The sequence below is a fragment of the Corylus avellana genome, chromosome ca10 (assembly GCF_901000735.1).
Source record: "Corylus avellana chromosome ca10, CavTom2PMs-1.0".
NCBI classification, from domain to species: Eukaryota; Viridiplantae; Streptophyta; class Magnoliopsida; order Fagales; family Betulaceae; genus Corylus; species Corylus avellana.
The window spans coordinates 15,522,191-15,542,491 of NC_081550.1; the positions used below are offsets into that span (position 1 = coordinate 15,522,191).

At 36.8% G+C, this 20,301-nt stretch overlaps 2 protein-coding genes across 2 annotated transcripts; both read right to left on the reverse strand.

Moving 5' to 3' along the window:
* Positions 1-1,430: 1,430 nt before the first annotated feature.
* On the reverse strand, positions 1,431-2,136 carry LOC132164310 (protein transport protein Sec61 subunit beta-like). The gene has a single exon (XM_059574799.1). The coding sequence runs from the start codon at positions 2,026-2,028 to the stop codon at positions 1,708-1,710; it is 321 nt and encodes a 106-aa protein (XP_059430782.1). The 5' UTR covers positions 2,029-2,136; the 3' UTR covers positions 1,431-1,707.
* A 14,947-nt stretch (positions 2,137-17,083) lies between these two features.
* Positions 17,084-19,903, reverse strand: LOC132163265 (MLO-like protein 6). Its single transcript, XM_059573484.1, has 9 exons — positions 19,564-19,903; positions 19,386-19,480; positions 19,105-19,154; positions 18,960-19,000; positions 18,685-18,858; positions 18,182-18,217; positions 17,993-18,060; positions 17,835-17,895; positions 17,084-17,737 (listed from the first exon to the last, which is right to left on the reverse strand). The coding sequence occupies exons 1-9, from the start codon at positions 19,564-19,566 to the stop codon at positions 17,267-17,269; spliced, it is 999 nt and encodes a 332-aa protein (XP_059429467.1). The 5' UTR covers positions 19,567-19,903; the 3' UTR covers positions 17,084-17,266.
* Positions 19,904-20,301: the final 398 nt, after the last annotated feature.

Consider the following 20,301-nt stretch of genomic DNA (forward strand, 5'->3'; position numbering starts at 1 on the left):
TTGTCATCTTCATACTGATGGTTATACCTCATATAACACCTTTCCAAAATATATATATATATATATATTTTGATAAGTATATATATATATATATATAACAACTCTAAAACACATTAAATCAGATATCAGAGCTCGTCTGCATAATCGGTGAATAACACAATCAGACAGAGACTTCAATCTCCAACACTGATTGATTGACATTACAACATCACAAGAAGATGGAATCATCCCAAGTCTCACATAAGCCTAGGTACTAAAAATATCTTAGTGCCACTAGCTGTAACTTGTAAGAGTGACCTAATTTCTAATTGGCTAGAGTTCCATGGACTCTAGAACACACCATAAACCAAAAAAAACGAAAACAATAGCATTCATTTGATAAAAGAGTAAAGTTGTACAGTGCAATCTGCACGCTTTCAAGTAATCATGCATTATTGGACAACTTAAAACAGTACTTGGAGCAGGACTAATATTATTCTACAATATGAAGGACAAAAGTCATGTAGCTTATACAGATTTTTGTAATAACTGTTCATCTAGTTTTCTTATTCATTCTCATTATACTTGAGTATGCATTTTTGTTTTCTTTCAAGAATGGAACAGGTAATTACCTTCTCCTGCCAAAGTCCCCAACCCCACCCCTCTCCAGAAGAAAATAATGACATAATAATAAAGGAAAACACCTTTGAAGCCTTCATAATGTACCCAGCAAAAGGAGGAAAACCTGGAATCATTTCTGCTTTCTTTAAAGCAGAGAATGGAGCAGGGAATTGCTCCATCTAAGCAATATATTATAATATAAATTAAATAATTAAATTAATTTATCTTTATAGGATTAAGCTTTTGAGATAAATAGTAATTTAATATAATATTAGAGCTAGTTATAAATAGTATTGAGCACAAGCTCTGTCTTCTCAATCATTTACCTTCAATTTCAATTAAATATTCCAAGATTTTGGGTGTTAATTCTTTAAAATCTACCTCAAGACCCAGCTTATTAGATCTATAGGAATTACTAGAAATAAGGTGAAATGTCCTATATTAAGGAAATAAGCAAGAACCATTTCTTGGTCAGGTCAATAGCTACCTTTGAGCCAAAATCTGAAGCACTAAACACAGTCCTTATAAAGATTGTTTCCAATTATGTACAACTTCTGAACTAGTTTGAGTCAACCAAGAACAAAGCAGAGATATATAGATAAATAACATAACCTATCTTCAAGACAAAGCACCAAGACCCTGAGAAAAACCAAAAGCGTTTCTAACTAAAGCTTGTGCAATAATTTCAATTTTCCAAGTTTCTTACAAATTCTCTGTATGATCTATAAACTAGGTCAAAAAATAAAATCAAATAAAATCAAAAAATTAAAAGTGAAATTAGCTAACTCATCCAAGAGATTAAATCATCAAAGAACAAAAAAAGCCGCACATATCAAACGATAAAAGGATTTATTCCAATAAAATTTGAGCAAATAAGAGCAGATGAGATGATTGAAAAGCAAGCAAGATCAAAACTCACTCGTTTCCTTCAAAGTAAAACCCGCAGAATCCGGAATCAACAAAATGGAAACCCTATGAAGTACAAGCTTGCGAAAATGTACAGAGTAAAAAGGAGAAACGTAGCATTCAGTTACCGATCAGGAACGCAAGATCACTCATCACTAAGCCTCCAGCACAGCAATCAAAGCTCGGAATCCGAACACAGAGCTAAGCTCCATCTCCGGATCGGCGATAGAGCTTGCCGAAGACGTGGAGGGCGGTGACGAAGCCGATGAAGCAGACGCTCATGACAAGCACGACAGTCGGCGTGATCTTCAATCCAGGGGCGTCATCCGTGTAGAACCTCAGCATGTTTCCGCCGCCGCCTGAGCCGGCGCTGATCGCGCCGGAGCCGGTGGCACCGGACGCGCCGCTGACTCTACGGCGGCGCATACCGGCCGTCGCAGCCGCGGAGCCGCGCGGAGCAACGACGCCGGGTCTGGAGGTCGCGGAGGCCGTGGACTGGGACTGAGATGAGCCTCTCACCATTGTTGCGCTCTGAGCAGAGCGAGAAGAGATATGTAGGCGTGTGTGCGAGCGTGTGTGCGAGTGAGTGAGATGTTTGAGAAATGAGGGAGAAAGGATGAGAGTGAAATAAATTAGGAGGAGGTTGGGTTATTTAATACACTTTAATGAGGGAGGTAGTTAGACTGGGAACAATGACCGGCGCAAAAGTTCTACCGGTTCCACCACTAGCAACATTTTTTTTTTATACATATTTCTTAAATTTAAAAAGTTCAATAACCTTTCGCTTATTTATTTAAATAAATTTCTCCACTTCCCTTATAGCAACTAAATTGATTTCTTCAAATAAAAATAAATTTGAAAAGAAAAATTTATTTATTTTCAAATTTAAAAAGTCACTTTTAAAATAAATCAAATATCAAACTCTCTGTATATTCCTCTACTTTAGTTAAATATTATTATTTTCTTATTTATTTTATTTTATTTTATTTTATTTGTTCTGGGTAGATAAGAGACAGAATGAAAATGAATATATAAGATTAAAAAACTAAATAACTTTCACTTTTTGACCCTTGGTATTTGTAGAGACAGAGCCAGCTTTGAATTTGGGAGGACTCAAAGCCAAAAAAATTTTGGGAGGGACCAATTGGCAAAAAATACCTTAATTTTTATTTTTTATTTTTTTTTGCCTAAAATTTTTTTTTTCTTGTAATTTTGGGGACCAAGGCCACCGATAGTCCTCCCCTAAATCCGTTTCTGGGTATTTGGAAAGCCTTGTTTATCAAAGTTACATTTAAAATCAAGTATAGAGCTTGTTAAATGGCTCTTTTTATGAGTTTTTTCAAATTTTTAAGAAAAAACCAAATTTAAAGAGCTCACTGGGATGCTCTTATCTTTTTCTTATACAATTTAAGTATTTTTTTTTAAATTAAATGATAGTAGAAAGAGAAGTGGTAGAATATATTTAGAATATATTATAATATTCACCGTATTTGCTGATTGATCTATACTTCCATATATATATATATATATTGATTAGATTTTGTAATATTGTTCATTAATTCTTGATTGTATTTCCTATTTTATCTGGTCTTATTTAACTATAAATAGGCTCATTTGTATATAGTTCAATACACGTAAATACAATATTCAGTTTATTCTTATATTCTCTAGTTACTTTAAGATGGTATCAGAAACAAGGTTTGACCTTGTTTAGAGAATTAAGAAGTTAGTACAGTTTCCACATGATTTAAAGGTTTTTTCGATCTTGTTTTGATATAACCATTATACCAACAAGCTTTAAAAGGTCTGATCTATCATGTGGTAATTTCGGATTGTCATTCCAAACTTCAACGCGCTCCCACGCACTGTCCCAATTTATGTGTCCACGTTTCACACGCCGTCACCGGCCACCACGCGCCGCCTCGATCAGCCGTTTTCATAAAAGGAACGTCGGATTCCATATCGAAGGCTGTTGATCTACTGGACTGTCAAGCATACGCCACAAATAGGCCTCACGCGCCGCCACATATTCTCTATGAAAATTTTCACCGCCTCCTGAACCGCTTTTATCCACCACACATCGTCGTATTCAGCCGTTTCTAGAAAAGAATCTCAAATTTTGGATTGAAGGCTGCCGATCTATTGAACCATATGGAGCACACGCACCGAGGAGTCGCCACGAGCATCCACGCACCACCCTACGTTGGTAAGTCCTTTTAGCTCATCTTTCTATAATAGTTCTTGCCACATTGGATTATTCCTACCAAACCGAGGTCACAACCTTGTAGTGTACCCTGCTACAGTGGATCTCAACCTTGAAAACTAAGCTCATATCTCTTATCATATACTCGGCCGCACCAGATTCCACCCTCTAGCCAGGCTCACAGAACCTACCATACACCCAGCCTCACCAGATTATACCAAAAAAAAAAAAAAGGATGGCCTTATCTCCTACTACCACTCTCCCGAACACCAAAGATATTACCCAACCTATCCCCATCATTCTTGATGGCTCCAATTACCCTGCATGGTCTCAGAATATGAGTAGATGGATCAAGGGACATTGTCTTTGGGAATATGTTTCTAGCGAAAAACCTAAGCTTGTTGCTGGAAATGAGGAACTCGCTGCTGCCTTCTCTACTCGCCTACGAACGTGGCCAAGTATCCATTACAGGATTACCTCATGGTTTTCCAACACTTGTGTCGCCTCCATCAGCATGACCTTTGGCACTCTTGACAATGCCAATGATGTTTGGTACATGTTAGCCCAACACTACAACACTTCCAATCTTCCTCAATGTTTTCAAATTGTGACCAACCTCCATCGGATGCGCTAGGAACCAAGTAAGAGAATTACTGATTTTTATTCACAAATGACTTCTCTTTGGAATCAATTAGCTTTATGTGAGTTAGAATGGACCAATCACGTTAGTGCCTCTTAATACATCGCTCTTTGCGATAGCATGCACCTTGTGGAGTTTCTTATGGCAATTCGAGATGAGTTTCAGAATACTCGGGCTTCTCTTCTTTACCAGTCACTATTGCCATCCTTAGAAAGTTGATAGGCGCCGAATGTTGCACATTCAAGCCCCTTAAACTTGCATATGTTAATTTCTTAGCATTGTTATTTATTTGATTTTGTGTTGTTTTTGTATTTCAGGGTTTTAAATGCAAGATGCAAGAAACTCCATTGAAAATCGGGCTTAAAGGACAATTTGGATGCACTCTGGAGACTTGCAATCGAGTGCATCACTAACTAAACTAAACTCGAGCACACATCCCCCTTGGCTCGAGCGCACACGGACGTCCAGCACATGGCAGGAGTCCATTTCCACCTTGGATTTCAATCTCCTAGTCCATGTAGGAGACTGTCTACGATTTTTCGAGGGATTCCTAGGGCTTCTAGGGTTTATTTTACACCCTATAAATAGGCCTTAAAGCTTCAAGAAATGTGTGCCTAGGTTTAGACAGAAATTATCTTCTTGGAGGCCTGACATGTTGAAGAGGAGAAGATCATGGTAGGAGGCCATCCCAGCACCAGGATGAGCAACTAATTCACTAGTAGGGCGTTGATGTAGCCCTCTCCAAGTAATAATAGTTTAATTATATTTTAATTTTAGATTTTTTGTATGCATGATGGTTGTATAACTGTGAAAATTGATCTTAATGTTTATATTCAATCATTATGAAATTCTTCTCTTGGCTTAGAAAGTTTTTTATATTGATTGAACTCAATCCTTTATATCTTTCGTGATTATGTGAATGATTGTTATACAACGGTTTTAACTGACACATAATCAAGAAGGTTAAATAGGCCATGCTTATGAAGACGGATTGTACTACACTCTAGTTTAGTGTAGTTTAGGTAGATAGTCCGTACCAATAGAATGCTTATTCATTAATTGTGTGTAGCATATTAAGGAATTAGATAATTCGTACTTAGGGAAGATGAATCATACCGCATCTTAGTGGTTAGGTGGACGGTTCGTGCCAACCGAAGATGGATTATACTTATTTCTTAATGATGGTAATTTCTTGACTACTCGAGTGAGACAAGCCATATATCATGCATAATATGAATTTCTCTTGTTAATTTATGATTGACCATTGTTATGCAATTAATGGTAAAATTAATCCCCTATTTCAATCTCTCATCACTACTTTATTTACTTTATAAAAACAAAACAAATCAAACTTCTTTCAATTAAGTTATATTTGATCTTGAAAGACTTGATAACAACACCCACGCAGTCCTTGAGGTTCGACACCCTCAATATAGCCCTATCCTACAAGGATTCGTTTTATTACGAGTGATATTTTTATTATTAATATTTTTGTACACAAAAAGACCGCATCAAAAATGCCCTTAGTGAACTCCTTCCAGAAGAGACCTAATTCTCTGCTATGAAGATGCACACCTCTGAGATGGTCATGGCCACTGCTTCACGCAATACACGTGCCCCTGGTCCAATTCCGATCAGCTCTTCCTCGACTAGTCTAAATATCCAGTGCCAATACTGTCAGAAATTTGGCCACAGGTACAATGACGGCAAAAAAAGACTATCGTGGGAATTACCTGACTGCTTGTCCTAAGGCTGCTGCTGTCACTCATGCTGATGTATCAGATATGTCTTCCACCAATATTGCACCTAGGGCTGGCAAAACGGGTTTGCAGGTCAACACAATTACGACCCATTATGACTCGTGACACGATTAACCTATATATGAACACGACCCGTCTAGCTAAACGGGTTGAGAGGTCTGACATGATTTTAACACGGAAAATAGCTGGGTAACCTGACATGACCCGTTTAACCCGTTTAAAATAACTAGGTCATATCGGGTTGACATGACCTGACATGACTCGTTTACTTAGAAGGTAGCATGACCCGACACGTTTGAATGAAAAATAGAAAAAAATAATGTAATAATAATACCACTGCCATTGTTAATTGTTAACAAATTGCCATTCAATAAAAACATTCACAAAGATTAGCAATTTTCAATTCTATACACGTTAGATAGTCCATTTTTATCATAGCAATAAAGAAAAAGATAATAATAATAATAATAATAATAATAAAAGCTAACAAAAACAAAATAATAAAGAAAAAAGAAACAAAACTCCATCATTAGATTCATTACAAATTAGGTTTCCATAGGCCATTATGCCATGTGTTGTCTACTTGAAAGATTCATGATCCATCCCATACAATCAAAAATATGAATTATGAAACACTACAAATATGCTAATTTTAAGAAATATTAATAGATTGTATTCCAGAGTCCAGATGAATTTCGAATGTCACAAAAATTAACATTAGTTGTCAAAGCATCATCTTCTTTGCTATCCAACTTCATTTGTGTGAGTTGTATATTAAAAAATAAGAGGAATTAGTGTTATTATAGTGTAGTAAGAAAATAATACAAGTAAATGAAGAAATTAAATATGCAAATAACTAATATTACTTTGCTCTCCATATAATTAATCTCTAGTGCAAACTAATGCCTTAACAATATCAGGCTTGAGTGAGCTCTTATATTGATCAATCACACGTCCATCAATACTAAAAGTGGATTCTAAAGCAAATGGACGTGTAGAAAATGATACTTTGACAACAAATTTGAAAAGAAAACTAATACTACACTACCTCGCTCAAAAGAGAGTTCGAATCACACTGGTTGATGGAGCATAGCTGATTTGTTTCCCTTGATTCCAAGCTGAGTAAGAGAGTCATTGCATATCAGATCAAGCAAGGTGTTCATAAGAATTGAGACAAGACATTTTTACTTTCTCTACATCAAGCAGTGGATTTTCTCAACTATCTGACTAACTTCTCAACTCAAGAAAGACTTGACCCATCCACCTGGGGGTCACTAGACAACTTTTCTTCATTAAACTATATCCATGGTCCTCTCATATTTTAGACCCAATATATCCTTCAAAACACCTTGACCCATGTCTTGTTGGGCTTCCTCTCTGAAGAGTGTCTCCAATCACAAATCATGCTACAATCTCCTCACACCAATCTCAAATCAAAAATACAATTATTTAATGCAAATTGATATTAGGTGACATTATTGTCCCCATCACCAAAAGATAGCATTGACCTAGCACAAGCTAAAACCTGATCATTAAAGTCATATACTGGAGCAACAAGACATTTCCAAAACTAAATTAAGGAAGCAATTTAGTAAAACTAACAGACATAGCTATGATTATCATATTATTTTAAACCAAGTGAAGGGCATAGCAACATTCCCAAAGATTGCAACACTTCCAACCACTTCATTTTTTGTTATGCAATGAATCTGCTTATTTCTGTGATGAACCCATTCTAAAGAATAAGTTAGTGTCCTGTAATTTAACATAGGCTCATTGGTGACAAATTTAATAACCCCTAATTTCTTACAAGGGATATTTTAATGCCATTTATTTTACGCATAACTTCTCTCAGGCTGCATGTACTAATCTTCTAGCCTGAAAATGATCCAAAAATTCACTTACAAATAAGCTTAAAAATATAGAGAGCAGAACAGGAAGATGGCAATAAGACAATGTTTAAACAGGTACCTGTAATTGTAATCCTTTACAACAAAATACAAAGGTGGTCCAACTTTGAGATACTCTGAGACATTATTAAAATACCACTGACATGTAAAAACTTAAGATAAGAGGCAGGACTAGAAGTAAGAATTTCAGTGAAAGCACATTTTTAAAAATAATAGGGAATGAGAAGAACAAACTTAAATCTACAGGTAAGAATCTTGGGGATAATGGTGTTTTGGCAAGAGAGAATGAAAAATACTATAGAAAATGAAAAATAAAATCAGAGCAAGAGAGAGAGAGAGAGACATACTGTGATACCAGAGAGTCAAAGACAGAGAGTGCAAAGAGAGAGAGAGTCGCGGCTGATCGATCCAAGAATGAAATGAGCAGAACGGAAGACGGTGATGTGACCGCCGGTGAGGGCTGAGGAGGCCAAGCATGATAAATTGAAGAGAGTTTCAGAGATGAGAGAGAGAAAAAGAGAGAGAGAGAGGCATGGCTTGAGGGGTTGTGTTGACTTATGCTTGGGTTAGGTTTAGGGGCCTTTAGTTTAGGGTTTTTTCATATATTTTTTTTTAAGCGGGTCTGGCGTGTCACCTGCTTAACCCGCCAGGTTAATCTGCCAGACATGAAAATTAACCGGGTCATAAATGGGTAACCCGATTATGACCTGAACTCGTTTAGTTCAAACCTAAAACCTGTTAACTTTGTGTCGTGTTCGTGTTGGGTTCGCAGGTCATGTCAAAATTGCCAGCCCTAATTGCACCGCAACCCAGTACTCTTTCTCCTACAAAAATTAAGGCTCTTATTCATCAGGTTTTATTTAAGTCAAATCTTAATACCGCCACGTCCACCACATCAGGTAATTCTTCTTGGTATATTGATTATGCTTGTTGTAATCACATGACACCAGACTCTTCCATATTTCCTTCAAAATATGTTTTACCTAGTCCTACCACCATTTACATTGCTAATGACTCATATCTTGATGTTGGTCATATCGGGTCTGTCTCTACTCGTCAACTATCTTTGTTTGATATATATTTAGTGCCTAATCTTTCATTAAATCTTTTATCTGTTGGTCAACTTTGTGAACTTGGCATAGAATTACATTTTTCTAAATGAAGTTGTGATGTGCAGGATCCATAACGGGACAATTAATTGGGACTGCCCGTAAGATTGGATGACTGTTTGAGCTTTCATCTCTCCACCTTCCTCCTACTGTGTTTGCTGCCATTTACTCTCGGTCACCATCTACCACCCTCAGCTTATGGCATTCTCGTTAGGACATGCATCTGTTTCTCGTATTTGTTCTTTAGCTACAAGTGGTCAGTTAGGGTCTGTTGAGTCTGAGTCATTTGATTGTGTTGCATGTAAACTTGGAAAACAAAGTGTTTTACCTTTTAATAATAGTGACTCTATTTCTTCTACTCATTTTGATTTGGTGCATTCTGATGCATGGGGTCATGCGTATATTCCCACTATGGGGGGATCCTGCATTTTGTGATTTTTGTGGATGATTATTCTCAATGGCTTTATTTTTTGCAAAATTGGTCTAAACTCCAAAAATTTATTCTGAATTTCAGATGATGGTTCAAACCCAATTTTCCCGAAACATAAAAATTTTTCATTCTAATAATGCCATGAAGTATTGTAAATTATACCTCATGAACGCATTAAATTAGAACCTCATATTCACCTATGTTGTTTTCTTGGTTATGGCATTGAACATAAAGGGTGTCGTTGTTATGATCCTATTGCCAAATGTTTCCGCATCTTGCGTCATGTCACTGTTTGGGAACATAGGTTCTTTAGTGGTATGGAGTTTTTTCCTCCAAGTCCCTCTAGTTCTTCTCCTATCTTCACTAATGTCTCTTTTGATTTGCTCCCTGAAACTATTGATCTTGATGAAGGGATGACGAGCTCTTCAAATGACATTATGACGGCCGGCCTCGATGCTCCTACCCCACCTGTTGATCCATCTACTCTTGAACCTGATCAATTTGTCCCTCGTTGTTCTACTTAGGTAAAATTTCTTCCTTCCCATCTTCATGATTATCATTATTATTCTGGTCTTGCTACTTTATATGAACCTCATTCTGGTCTTGCTACTTTATATGAACCACACTTTATGTGAGGCTTATACTAACCCTCTATAGCAGAATACTATGTCTGAAGAACTTAATACTCTTACCAAAACACACACATGGGACTTAGTTGATTTACCTCCAGATAAAACATGATGAGTCTGTTGAGCAATACAAGACACATCTTGTGGCTAACGGGTTCAATTAGAAGTGTGGCATTGATTATGAGGAGACCTTTGCGCTGGTGGCTCACCTTACTTTTGTCCAATCCTTCCTTGTTGTGGCTTATGTGCGTCGTTGGGATCTTTATCAAATGGATGTCAAAAATGCCTTTCTCAATGGTGATCTTAGTGAAGAAGTATATATACAACCTCCTCCTGGATACGATCATCCGCCATACAAGGTTTGCCGACTTCGCTGAGCATTATATGGTCTAAAACATGCTCCACAGGCTTGGTTTGCCAAATTCAATTCCACTATTGCGCAAATTAGGTTTGTTTCTAGCCCCTACGACTCTACTCTTTTTATCTAAAGATCCGATGCTGGTTTCATTCTTCTCTTACTATATGTTGATGATATGATTATTACTGGCAATGATACTATCGGTACTTGTAACCTTCAACAGTTTTTGAGTCAACAATTTGAGATGAAGGATTTGGGTTTTCTCAGCTACTTTCTTGGATTGGAAGTGTCTTCTGATTCAGATGGTTACTATCTCTCTCAAGCAAAATATGCTTCAGATCTTCTCTCACGAGTTGGCCTTACTGATTGCAAAATTGTTGATAGCCCTCTAGAGACAAATGTCAAACTTCGAGCCACTGATGGTGAGTTACTTTTCGATGCCATTCTCTATCGACAGTTAGTTGGAAATCTCATCTATCTTACTGTAACACGATCGGATCATGCCTATGCAGTTCATCTTGTTAATCAGTTTACGATCATAATACGCTTAGTTTATTATGCTACTGTTTTTTGCACCCTTCGCTACGTTAAGGGCACTTAATTTCATGGTTTGCATTTCTCTTCTCACTCATCATTAGACTTATATGTATATTCAAATGTTGATTGGGTAGGTGATCCAACTCATTGTCGTTCTACCATGGGTTATTGTTTCTTACTTAGTGATTCTCTCATCTCTTGGCGTAGCAAGAAAAGGTCTGTTGTTGCCCGCTCTAGCACTAAAGCTGAGTATCATGCTCTTGCTGACACCACCTCTGAGTTCCTCTGGCTCCTACATGATATAGGTGTTTCTCAAACCTTCAGTTCTCCTATCTTTTGTGACAATCGGAGTGCGATTCAGATTGTGCATAATAGTATATTTCATGAACGCACTAAGCACATTGAGATCGACTGTCATTTTGTGCACATCATCTTTTGCAGGGAACTCCCTGTCTCTATCTTATTGCTTCCGCAGATCAGTTGGCCGACGTGTTCACCAAAGCACATCCACCTAGACGGTTTTGTGATCTTGTTTCCAAATTCAAATTAGCATCTACATTACCACCTTGTGTTTGAGGGGGGATGTTAGAATATATTCTGAATATATTATGATATTCACTGTATTTGCAGATTGATCTATATATATATGTTATTAATCTTTTCCAAACATTGTTACACGAATTTTAAGGTATTGAGAGGTTGCCAAAGTGCTGTGGTGAAGATAGAGCCATCATTTTGTTAGTTTGAGAGTGAATTCGGGAGTTTGTAAACCACGAAAAGTTAGAGTAATGATAGGTTATTGCACTCTTTGTCATTTGATTGCTTTTTCGTGATAAGCCAATATAGTGTTGTGCATTTTCTCATGTGTTTGATCATTGGTTCATATTAGTTGGTTCTTTTAGAGAACGTAACAAGATTGTTGAGGTTGTGTTGATCGTTTTAGACCATAGGACTTACTTAGTTTGATCCCTTAGAATTTCCAAAGTCCATACGAATCATCCTAGGGTTTGGTATAGTCGTTTTGGGGTTCGAGAATGTTCTGAACATGTCAAGAAACGTTTCTACCAACTCAGGATTGATCCCAGGCTATCAGGATCGATCCCAAACTGTTATGATCAATCTCAAGTTGTTAGGATCGATCCTCTCTCAACAGGATTGATCTTAGCCCTTCCAAGATCAATTAGGGAGTTTCAACAACATGTTTTGTCAATTCATAAGTCTTATGTTAGTGTTTTTGGTCTAAGAGAGTTGTCTAAAACTAGGTTTTTGCATAAAACCATCTTGGTGAGTTTGAGGTCAGGGTTGAGGACTTTCCCACAACTCAGGTAAGTGAATCTCACATGGATACTGTTATCTATTTAGCCTTTTTCTTTAGCATACTATATTAATATGAAAGTAAATATGCATTAGTTTTACTTGCACGAACTATACTTTAAGAATAAGTAAACTCTTACCTTTTGTACATATGAGATAATTAAGTTTATAAGATATAATGAATTTACGTAAGTATTTTATCACGCATGAATGTAAAAGAAAGATTAGATAAGTTGCATCATATGACATAACCATATGTCATGGACTACTATTATATGGGTAATGGCCTTTGCCTTTGGTCCATGTGATACCCCAAGTTTCCAAAAATTGATCAACTGGGTATTGACCAAATGTTCCACCTATAACCCTAGAACCATTGTGCAATAGTACACCGAACATTCGACTATATTACCAAACGTTTGGTGACTGTCTGAAAAGCATTTTTAACCCATTCTCCACCTCTGCAATATGAGACCCACCCCTCACCCCTATAAATACCCCCATCTCGCCCCTCAGCCACCCTTGACCCTAGAAACCCTAACTCTAATGTGAGAAGAGAGTTCTAGAGAGGAAGAAGAAGGCTTTGAGGGAGACTTTTATCATCTTCAAGGTTACCCTTGAACCTTTACTATGTTTTCATGTTTTCATGTTATCTTGTCATCTTATTTACTTCCTTCATGTTTTAAGAGATGCTATAGCTTGTGAATATTTTTCCTCAGAAGAAAAGAGAGGTTTTCAAAAATGTATTAAAAACACTCACTTTATTTATGGTTTTATCATGTGTTATGCTTCACTATATGTGCAAGGTTAGAGCCTAGGGTGTGGTCTTAGCATGGTAGTCTTAGAATAGAAGCCCAAAACTCTGCATCATAGGTTCTGGCCGAACGTTCTCCCCGTGTTTGAACGTTTGCCTCTTGGACAGAACGTTCGCCCAACCCAAAATGCATGAAAGTAGGGTTCTTCCAACCTTTTAGCTAAGAATGATCAACAAGGACCTTTTTGTCTTTAGTAAGCCCTATAGCACTATGAATAACAATGGTCGTTTATGTTTCGTTATAGCAGGAATTCGAGATGTCGGACGACTCGTGTGAGCGTACGAGATAAGTAAACACTTACGACTGCTTTCTTTAAAAACGTGCGATATGTTAGCTGACTGAGCATGCATATCATATGAGCATGCCTACTTTTGTATAACTCAGTAATTGTCTTATTAATCAATTAATACAATACATCATATGACATGGTACATCGGTATGTGCGGTATAATAGCCATGGGCTTACTATATAAACTTGATTCTATGGTCAAATGTGTGTGGATGTGATATATGGGCCTTAGATCCAATAGTTATTTCCTGACCGGAGCAGCCTTAATTGGCAGGTTACTACATGACATTATTAGTAGCGTGGGCCACCCAAGGTCAGACTCGGTCGAGCTGCTAGTATATAGATGGTAGCGTACAATAGTCGGGGCACCAACATTGTATTACAGGTCACTCGAGACAACGCCAACTTTGCTGAGAAATGGTAATATCTTAGGTAGACCATACATGATAGTTATAACCTAAAAAAACATTAATTTTCTGCATTAAAAATCTTAAGCGATTGTCTCTGGAAGTACACCTCTTATTTCAACAAAACGATATTTTTATAGTGTATTAATAGGGACAACACCTTTTCCAAACCTTTGTCAAATTGCACGTTTATTTCTACTCAACAATAATTGGCTCATGTCGTACCTAACTTGGAGGTTTACTTACTAAGTCTTTAGACTATACAGTTATTACATCTTGTAAGAAATCTCTCTCTAGGAAGGGGAGAGTGGCTAGGTTGCCACTTCGGATTTATTTAAGACAGAGACCTACACGTTGTTATCAGGTTTCATTAAGTTATTGGTACTTCTATTAGTTGCTCAATGTTTGTATTCAAGAATAATGTATGCTTCTTATTATGGTTATTAAATTCCTCAGATTTATTAATTTCACATTCCTATGCATTTACTCTGATTATGCATAGAGAAGTGATTTCCCAATTAGCTATATTGGGGTAATTGCTAATAACCCTGGTCAAGACTGAATTGGGGGCGTTACAGTCCATATTTGTGTTTATTTTGCAATTGGATCCAAAAGGCCAACAAATGACCAGCACAAACATGTACACATGGTGATCACGATCATACAACATTGTTAGAAGTGTAGGCCAACCAGAATAGGACTTGGTTAGGCACAAGTGTTGTACCAGAGGTTGTTTTTAGAACGAACAAACCCTATCAAAAATGGTAAGGGCTTGAATAGACCATATAAAGTTGAGTTATGACAGTATAATCATAATTAACTTTATATGACAGTATAATCATAATTTATCATGTACTTGCATCTACATTGCATTGCATATTTTTTATTGATATCAATTGTCTCTTATACGATGATACTTTTAATGTGAAAAAACTTCTTTCTTTCTTTTTTTTTTTATTATTTTTTTTTGTATAAAAAAAAATTAAAAAAAAAAAACCATGATTTCACATAATGGATAATTGTCTTGCAAGTGACTTTAACTCGCTAAATCGTGAAGTTACGCTTGATTTTTCTTTCTACCTGTGAAACATAATGGTGTTACCTGTGAAACATAATGGTGTTTTGCTGCTAATTAGCAGCTAAAATAGTGATCTTTCTACCTGTGAAACATAATGGTGTTTTGCAGCTAATTAGCAGCTAAAATAGTGATGCCTTTGAGACGTTTTGTACTTGTAGAGGATATTACCAATAACCAATATCATCTTTGAGGTGCTTAACCGTAGTTGTTTGATTTATACAGAGTTAACTGGATAAATAAATGATAAATCCCTTGGGAGTTATTTACGTTATGAATATGTCTTTAGACCTTAGCCCCTTGATCAAACTTCTACCATTCGCATCATTTTATCCTTGTCAATAAAGTATGAGCGGTAGATTCGACAAGTAGATACCCAATGCATTTTTCATGCATCCTTAGCCGATAAGGTTTACATAGAACAACCTGGGAATTTATTGACTAAGTCAATGCTGATTACGTGTGTCGTCTAATGAAGCCATCTATGGCTTAAAACTTAAGTGGTTTCAATGGATCAACCTCAAAACTCTATAAATGAGAAGTATGGCACTCGGTTTTTGGTATCCTGCCAAAACCCACATTGTATTTCACTATGAAAAGGATTTTGCCTGCTTCCGATATTTTAAAATGCCCTGTCAAAAAAAATAAAATAAAATAAAAGATAAAAGATAAGAGACAATCTCATAATAGCCCTTCCGGAAGGGATTTTTTTTTTTTTTTATATCTTTCTTTCTTTCTTTATTTCCTTTTTTATTTGGAATGAATTAAGTAGACAGATGAAAGTAAGTTAAAGAGTGAACAAGTTGAAGCAGGCAATTAATCAAACACCTACAGAGTTAATCTCCAACCCACTCCGCCCTCCCAAAAATAGAAAATGAAAAATCTACAAAAATCCACAAACAAGAGCTGCGCCTCAGATCAGCTGACAAAAGCTTTGGGTGATGGCCTGCTCAGTAGCTTTGGCTGGGACGAAGAGGACCGCCATGCAAAGCGCGAAGGCGCCGCGCCGCGCGCTCCCGAGGGGTGGTTGGCTCAGCAGCAGAGACGCAGTGAGCGATGGTTACAGACACAAGCAGCACTCCCAAGCACAACACTGCATAGCACTGGCGACCCAATTTTCCCAACAACCCACCCGATATCTCCATCTCTCTCTCTCTCTCTAGCTTTATAATGCTTGAAATTGGAGTATATAATGAGGATTGAAGAATGGTATAGGGGGAAAACAGGGGGCAGAGGGTAGAAAAGAGATGGGCGCGCGTGGGAAAGAAGTGGAAATCTAGGGATTCATGGAGGCAGTAGTTGTCGTTTAGCCGCAGATGTAGTGAGAAACAGGGAGCTCCTTTACCTGCAACAATCTTTTACCAGAAATGAACACGACACCACCATCTTCTGCTGCCTGTGTAACGCTTGGATCCATATCACACGCCATTTGTGCAGCCTTTTACCATTTTATGGGTATTCGGTGGAGTTCGGGCGTTGGTGGGTGCGCTTTGCTAGCTAGGCCCAACTAGAGGTGAAGATGGGCCTTACATTTTTTACTCAACTGTCTTTTTGCAACTAAAAACGACAAAGAAAATTTAAAAAAAAAATCCTAACAAAATTCAAAAAAAAAAAAATGTAAAATCAATCCCGGTAAGTTATCTAATTTATAATTAACTCCATATGATATCAAAATAAACTTAGAGCGTTAGAGGTCTATAAGGTATAATATCAACTTAAATAGAACACACCTCATATTGTAAAATAGTAAAAAAGTGCAAGTATTAATATAATACCCTTAGATAAAACCATAGGATTATGTTTTAAAGTTAATGGTATTCCAAGATATTAGATCGATTTAGTGTTTGATGTTAGCTTTTTTTTTTATTTTTTATTTTATTTTTTTTTTATTTTTACACGTCCGCACAAGAGGCAAGAGATTCGAACTACTAACTTCCAATTCACAAGGCGTCCGATTAAGTTACCATTTAGAAATGACTCACAGGAATTCTCAATCCTTAATTCTTTCGGCTTTTGGAAGGCTCACATTAAAATTCTGACTGTTTACGTACGGTAACAAATTAATTGTATGCAATATGAACTTATATATAATCATTATAAATGTCTAATTTTCCCCAAAATTTTTCATTTAGAGAATGTCAATTAAGCACTATACAAGAATATCAAGCAAATAAAGAACTTGGATTCGTACGAACATGACTCCCATCTTCGTCATCATCTCCAACCAACGAAATGTAGGAAAATTCCCACATGATCCTTTCTTTTTTTTTTCCTATTGTTTTAATCACAAACTTGTTCTTTTATCAAATGAAAAGTCCTTTGGTGGGCCGATATCAATTTGGTGTTCCAAGCGGTCTGTTTGTGGAAGCGGAGCCACTTGACTTGAGTTCAGCTCTTTTACATCATACTCAATATAATTCCTTTGGCCCATTTGGTGGCCGTTGTGATGCGAGGATGAACCCTCGCCGACCAGGTGGTGGTGGTGCGAGGGGGACGGAGATTCAGTTTCCCAATGCTCAATGTCAAAATTGGATCGTCTCGGTGATGTGTGGAGGCTGTCCGCCTCGCTCCGGTAGTGACGGAGGAGGTGAACCGGGGACATGTGGTGGGACGGGGTGGCGGGTCTGCTAGACATCGGGGTCCCCGTCACCGAGCCCTTGTTCTGCTTTAGGTTCTTCCTCGCCGTGTGGTGCCAGTTGCGTAGAGCCGCCGCCACTCTTTCGTTGAATATGGTTGGTTTCATGGATGAACCCATCTACTCATATCATAACAAAAAGAAGAAAATCAGGCTCGATCTGCATGTAATGTTGAACTCTTTCTATGCATATTTTGATCAAAAATAATTTTGTTACCTGTGTTACAAGGGCATAGAGTGGGAGAGTTACGTAGCTGCACAAAATTTGTATGAGGACCCTGATAAAAGAGCCAACATTTTTAATTGTATTAGAACATTTGAATTAATTTAATTTCACAATCATAAATATAGAAAGTGATAATTAATGAGACGTACCCCATTGAGATTCTAATGACAATATCCTCAGTATGGTCGTGGAAACAAGATTTCAACCCGAATTCATACTGAAAAATCATAACAGTAATTATCAATATTACTTAATTTAAATAATTTTTCACACGTACTATTGAAGTTTTAAGCATATATAGGGACATGGAATATTATATATATATGATGGTAGCTTACCCAAGCCCATGCAAAGAAAGCAAGCTGAAAGGCATTCTGAAACGGCAAAGACAAAGATGGGAAAGAATTATTAGCATACTATGATGGTGGATTAAGTAAAATTAATAGTAATAATATTATTTAGTAGACTGATATATATACTAGGTAACATGTCAATGAAAATTATTATACGATTGTTATACTAGTGATGAAGGACGGAGGGGAGGGAGATTGGTGTTGGCCATGGCCCCTCTCCAATTCCTAACAACAACAAAATTTTAAGGTAAATAATAATAATAATAATAATAACAATAATAAATCAGCCCACCGACTCCTAGTAACAATTTTTTTTGACTCCTGACCCCTCCCCATAGTAATTTCTGGCTCCGTCACTGCTAGTGATAATCTTAAATATCATTTTCACGACCACATTATTAGATTGTATGACAGTTGTATAAGAGTCTTGCTAAATATTTAGCGTTATTTATGTAAGAAATTAAGGCAAAGAATTATGGGAAAAGAACCTGAAAGAGAACAAAGTTGATGAGGTAGAGAATGAGGCGAGGGCGGTTGAACCAGAAGAGGTCGTCACCTGGCTGCACCACTGGCACCCCCTGCACAACCTCTCCTCTCTCCTGGATTCTCAATGCCATTTTGGTTATGATCACCTGTAGTTTCGTCCCCACCAGTAGGATGATCTGCAGCCATATTTAGCCGTTAGATCATCTGCTAGCTAGCTGCTATAATTATATATTATATCAGACATGTGATGGATAGGAGAGATATATAATTTGCTTACAAGCAATGGGATAAATGGCAGCCATAGATAAGATTTCCAGCCTGCAAAACAAGCAAGACAACTTAGTCAAAAAAAAAAAAAAAAGGTTCTGAAACTTTTCACATTTTTCATCCTCTCATGATTCAAATTAATATTCTTTACCCACCGTGAGTGTTAAAGAGTAAGAATACCACAGCGAAGAACCAGATCGGTGGGCTGAAATTGAAAAGAAAAAATGATTAATTGTTAGACTTGAACATAAGGGTGTGATGGAGGAACAAGATCCTCTCCTTTAAACTAGATAATATTCAGTTAATTATATTGGAATGGTATTTTTGTCATTTTACTTTTTTATAGATAAAAATACCCTTCTAATATAACTAACTCGATACTATCTAATTCAAATAAACTGGAGATAATACTAATTCATAATCGAAAAGCACCAACCTAATCCCCACAACAACCTTGAAATCCTCCTCCAATGATCTCTTGATATACTTTTGGAAGTCAAATCTTTGGTGACTTTGAGGTGCCAAGTGTGCCTGAGTTTTTGCATAGAAATAATTAAGAAGATCGATAACAACATTATTTTTTGAAATCGCAAATTAATTAGTAGAAAGATTACCATGATAAATCCATGTCGCAGAGTCAAGTAATCAACTTTAGGAACCGATCTAACAAACTGCCTGAAGAAACAAACCTGCAATAAATAAATAAATAAACAAGATTAGTGTGAAAACAGAGTTCGTGCAAAGAAAATGCCCTGTTAATTAATTAATTAAGATATTGGAGTAGGAAACATTGTTCACGAATCCAATGACAGTTCAAAAAAGTCAAATGCACGGTAAGAGGTTAATTACGTCGTTTTCTTTTTAACTGCCGTGTTATGACCGTTTTCTTCTGTTGCCTGAATTTGTATCCTTTGTTAGGTAACTGCTCCATGTGTAATGTTTGAAAAGTAGTTTTTTCACTTTTTTACGAATATCTAACTGAATACTCTAAATGAACCGGTGAAAAATCTTAGTTCTGATTGAAGTGGTCAAATCCCGCCCACATCATTATTGAATCGTCATAAACACATCAACTATGCATGATATATCCTTAGAAATTACGTACTTGGTGGTTCTTCTTTCAACATCCTATAATGGAGCCAAAGCCAAAGCCATTTAATTTATTAATTAGTTCATTAATTAGTACTAGTAATCATTACTCAATTAAATCTGATTCAACACTCTAATTTTCGGGGCCGAAGGCAACGAACTGATCGAATAGCACTATTCCTAGACAAAGTTTATCAATCCTCTGATCTAATGGTGTATATGTTGTACTACTAAAAGGGTCATTCAGACAATATAGAATATGG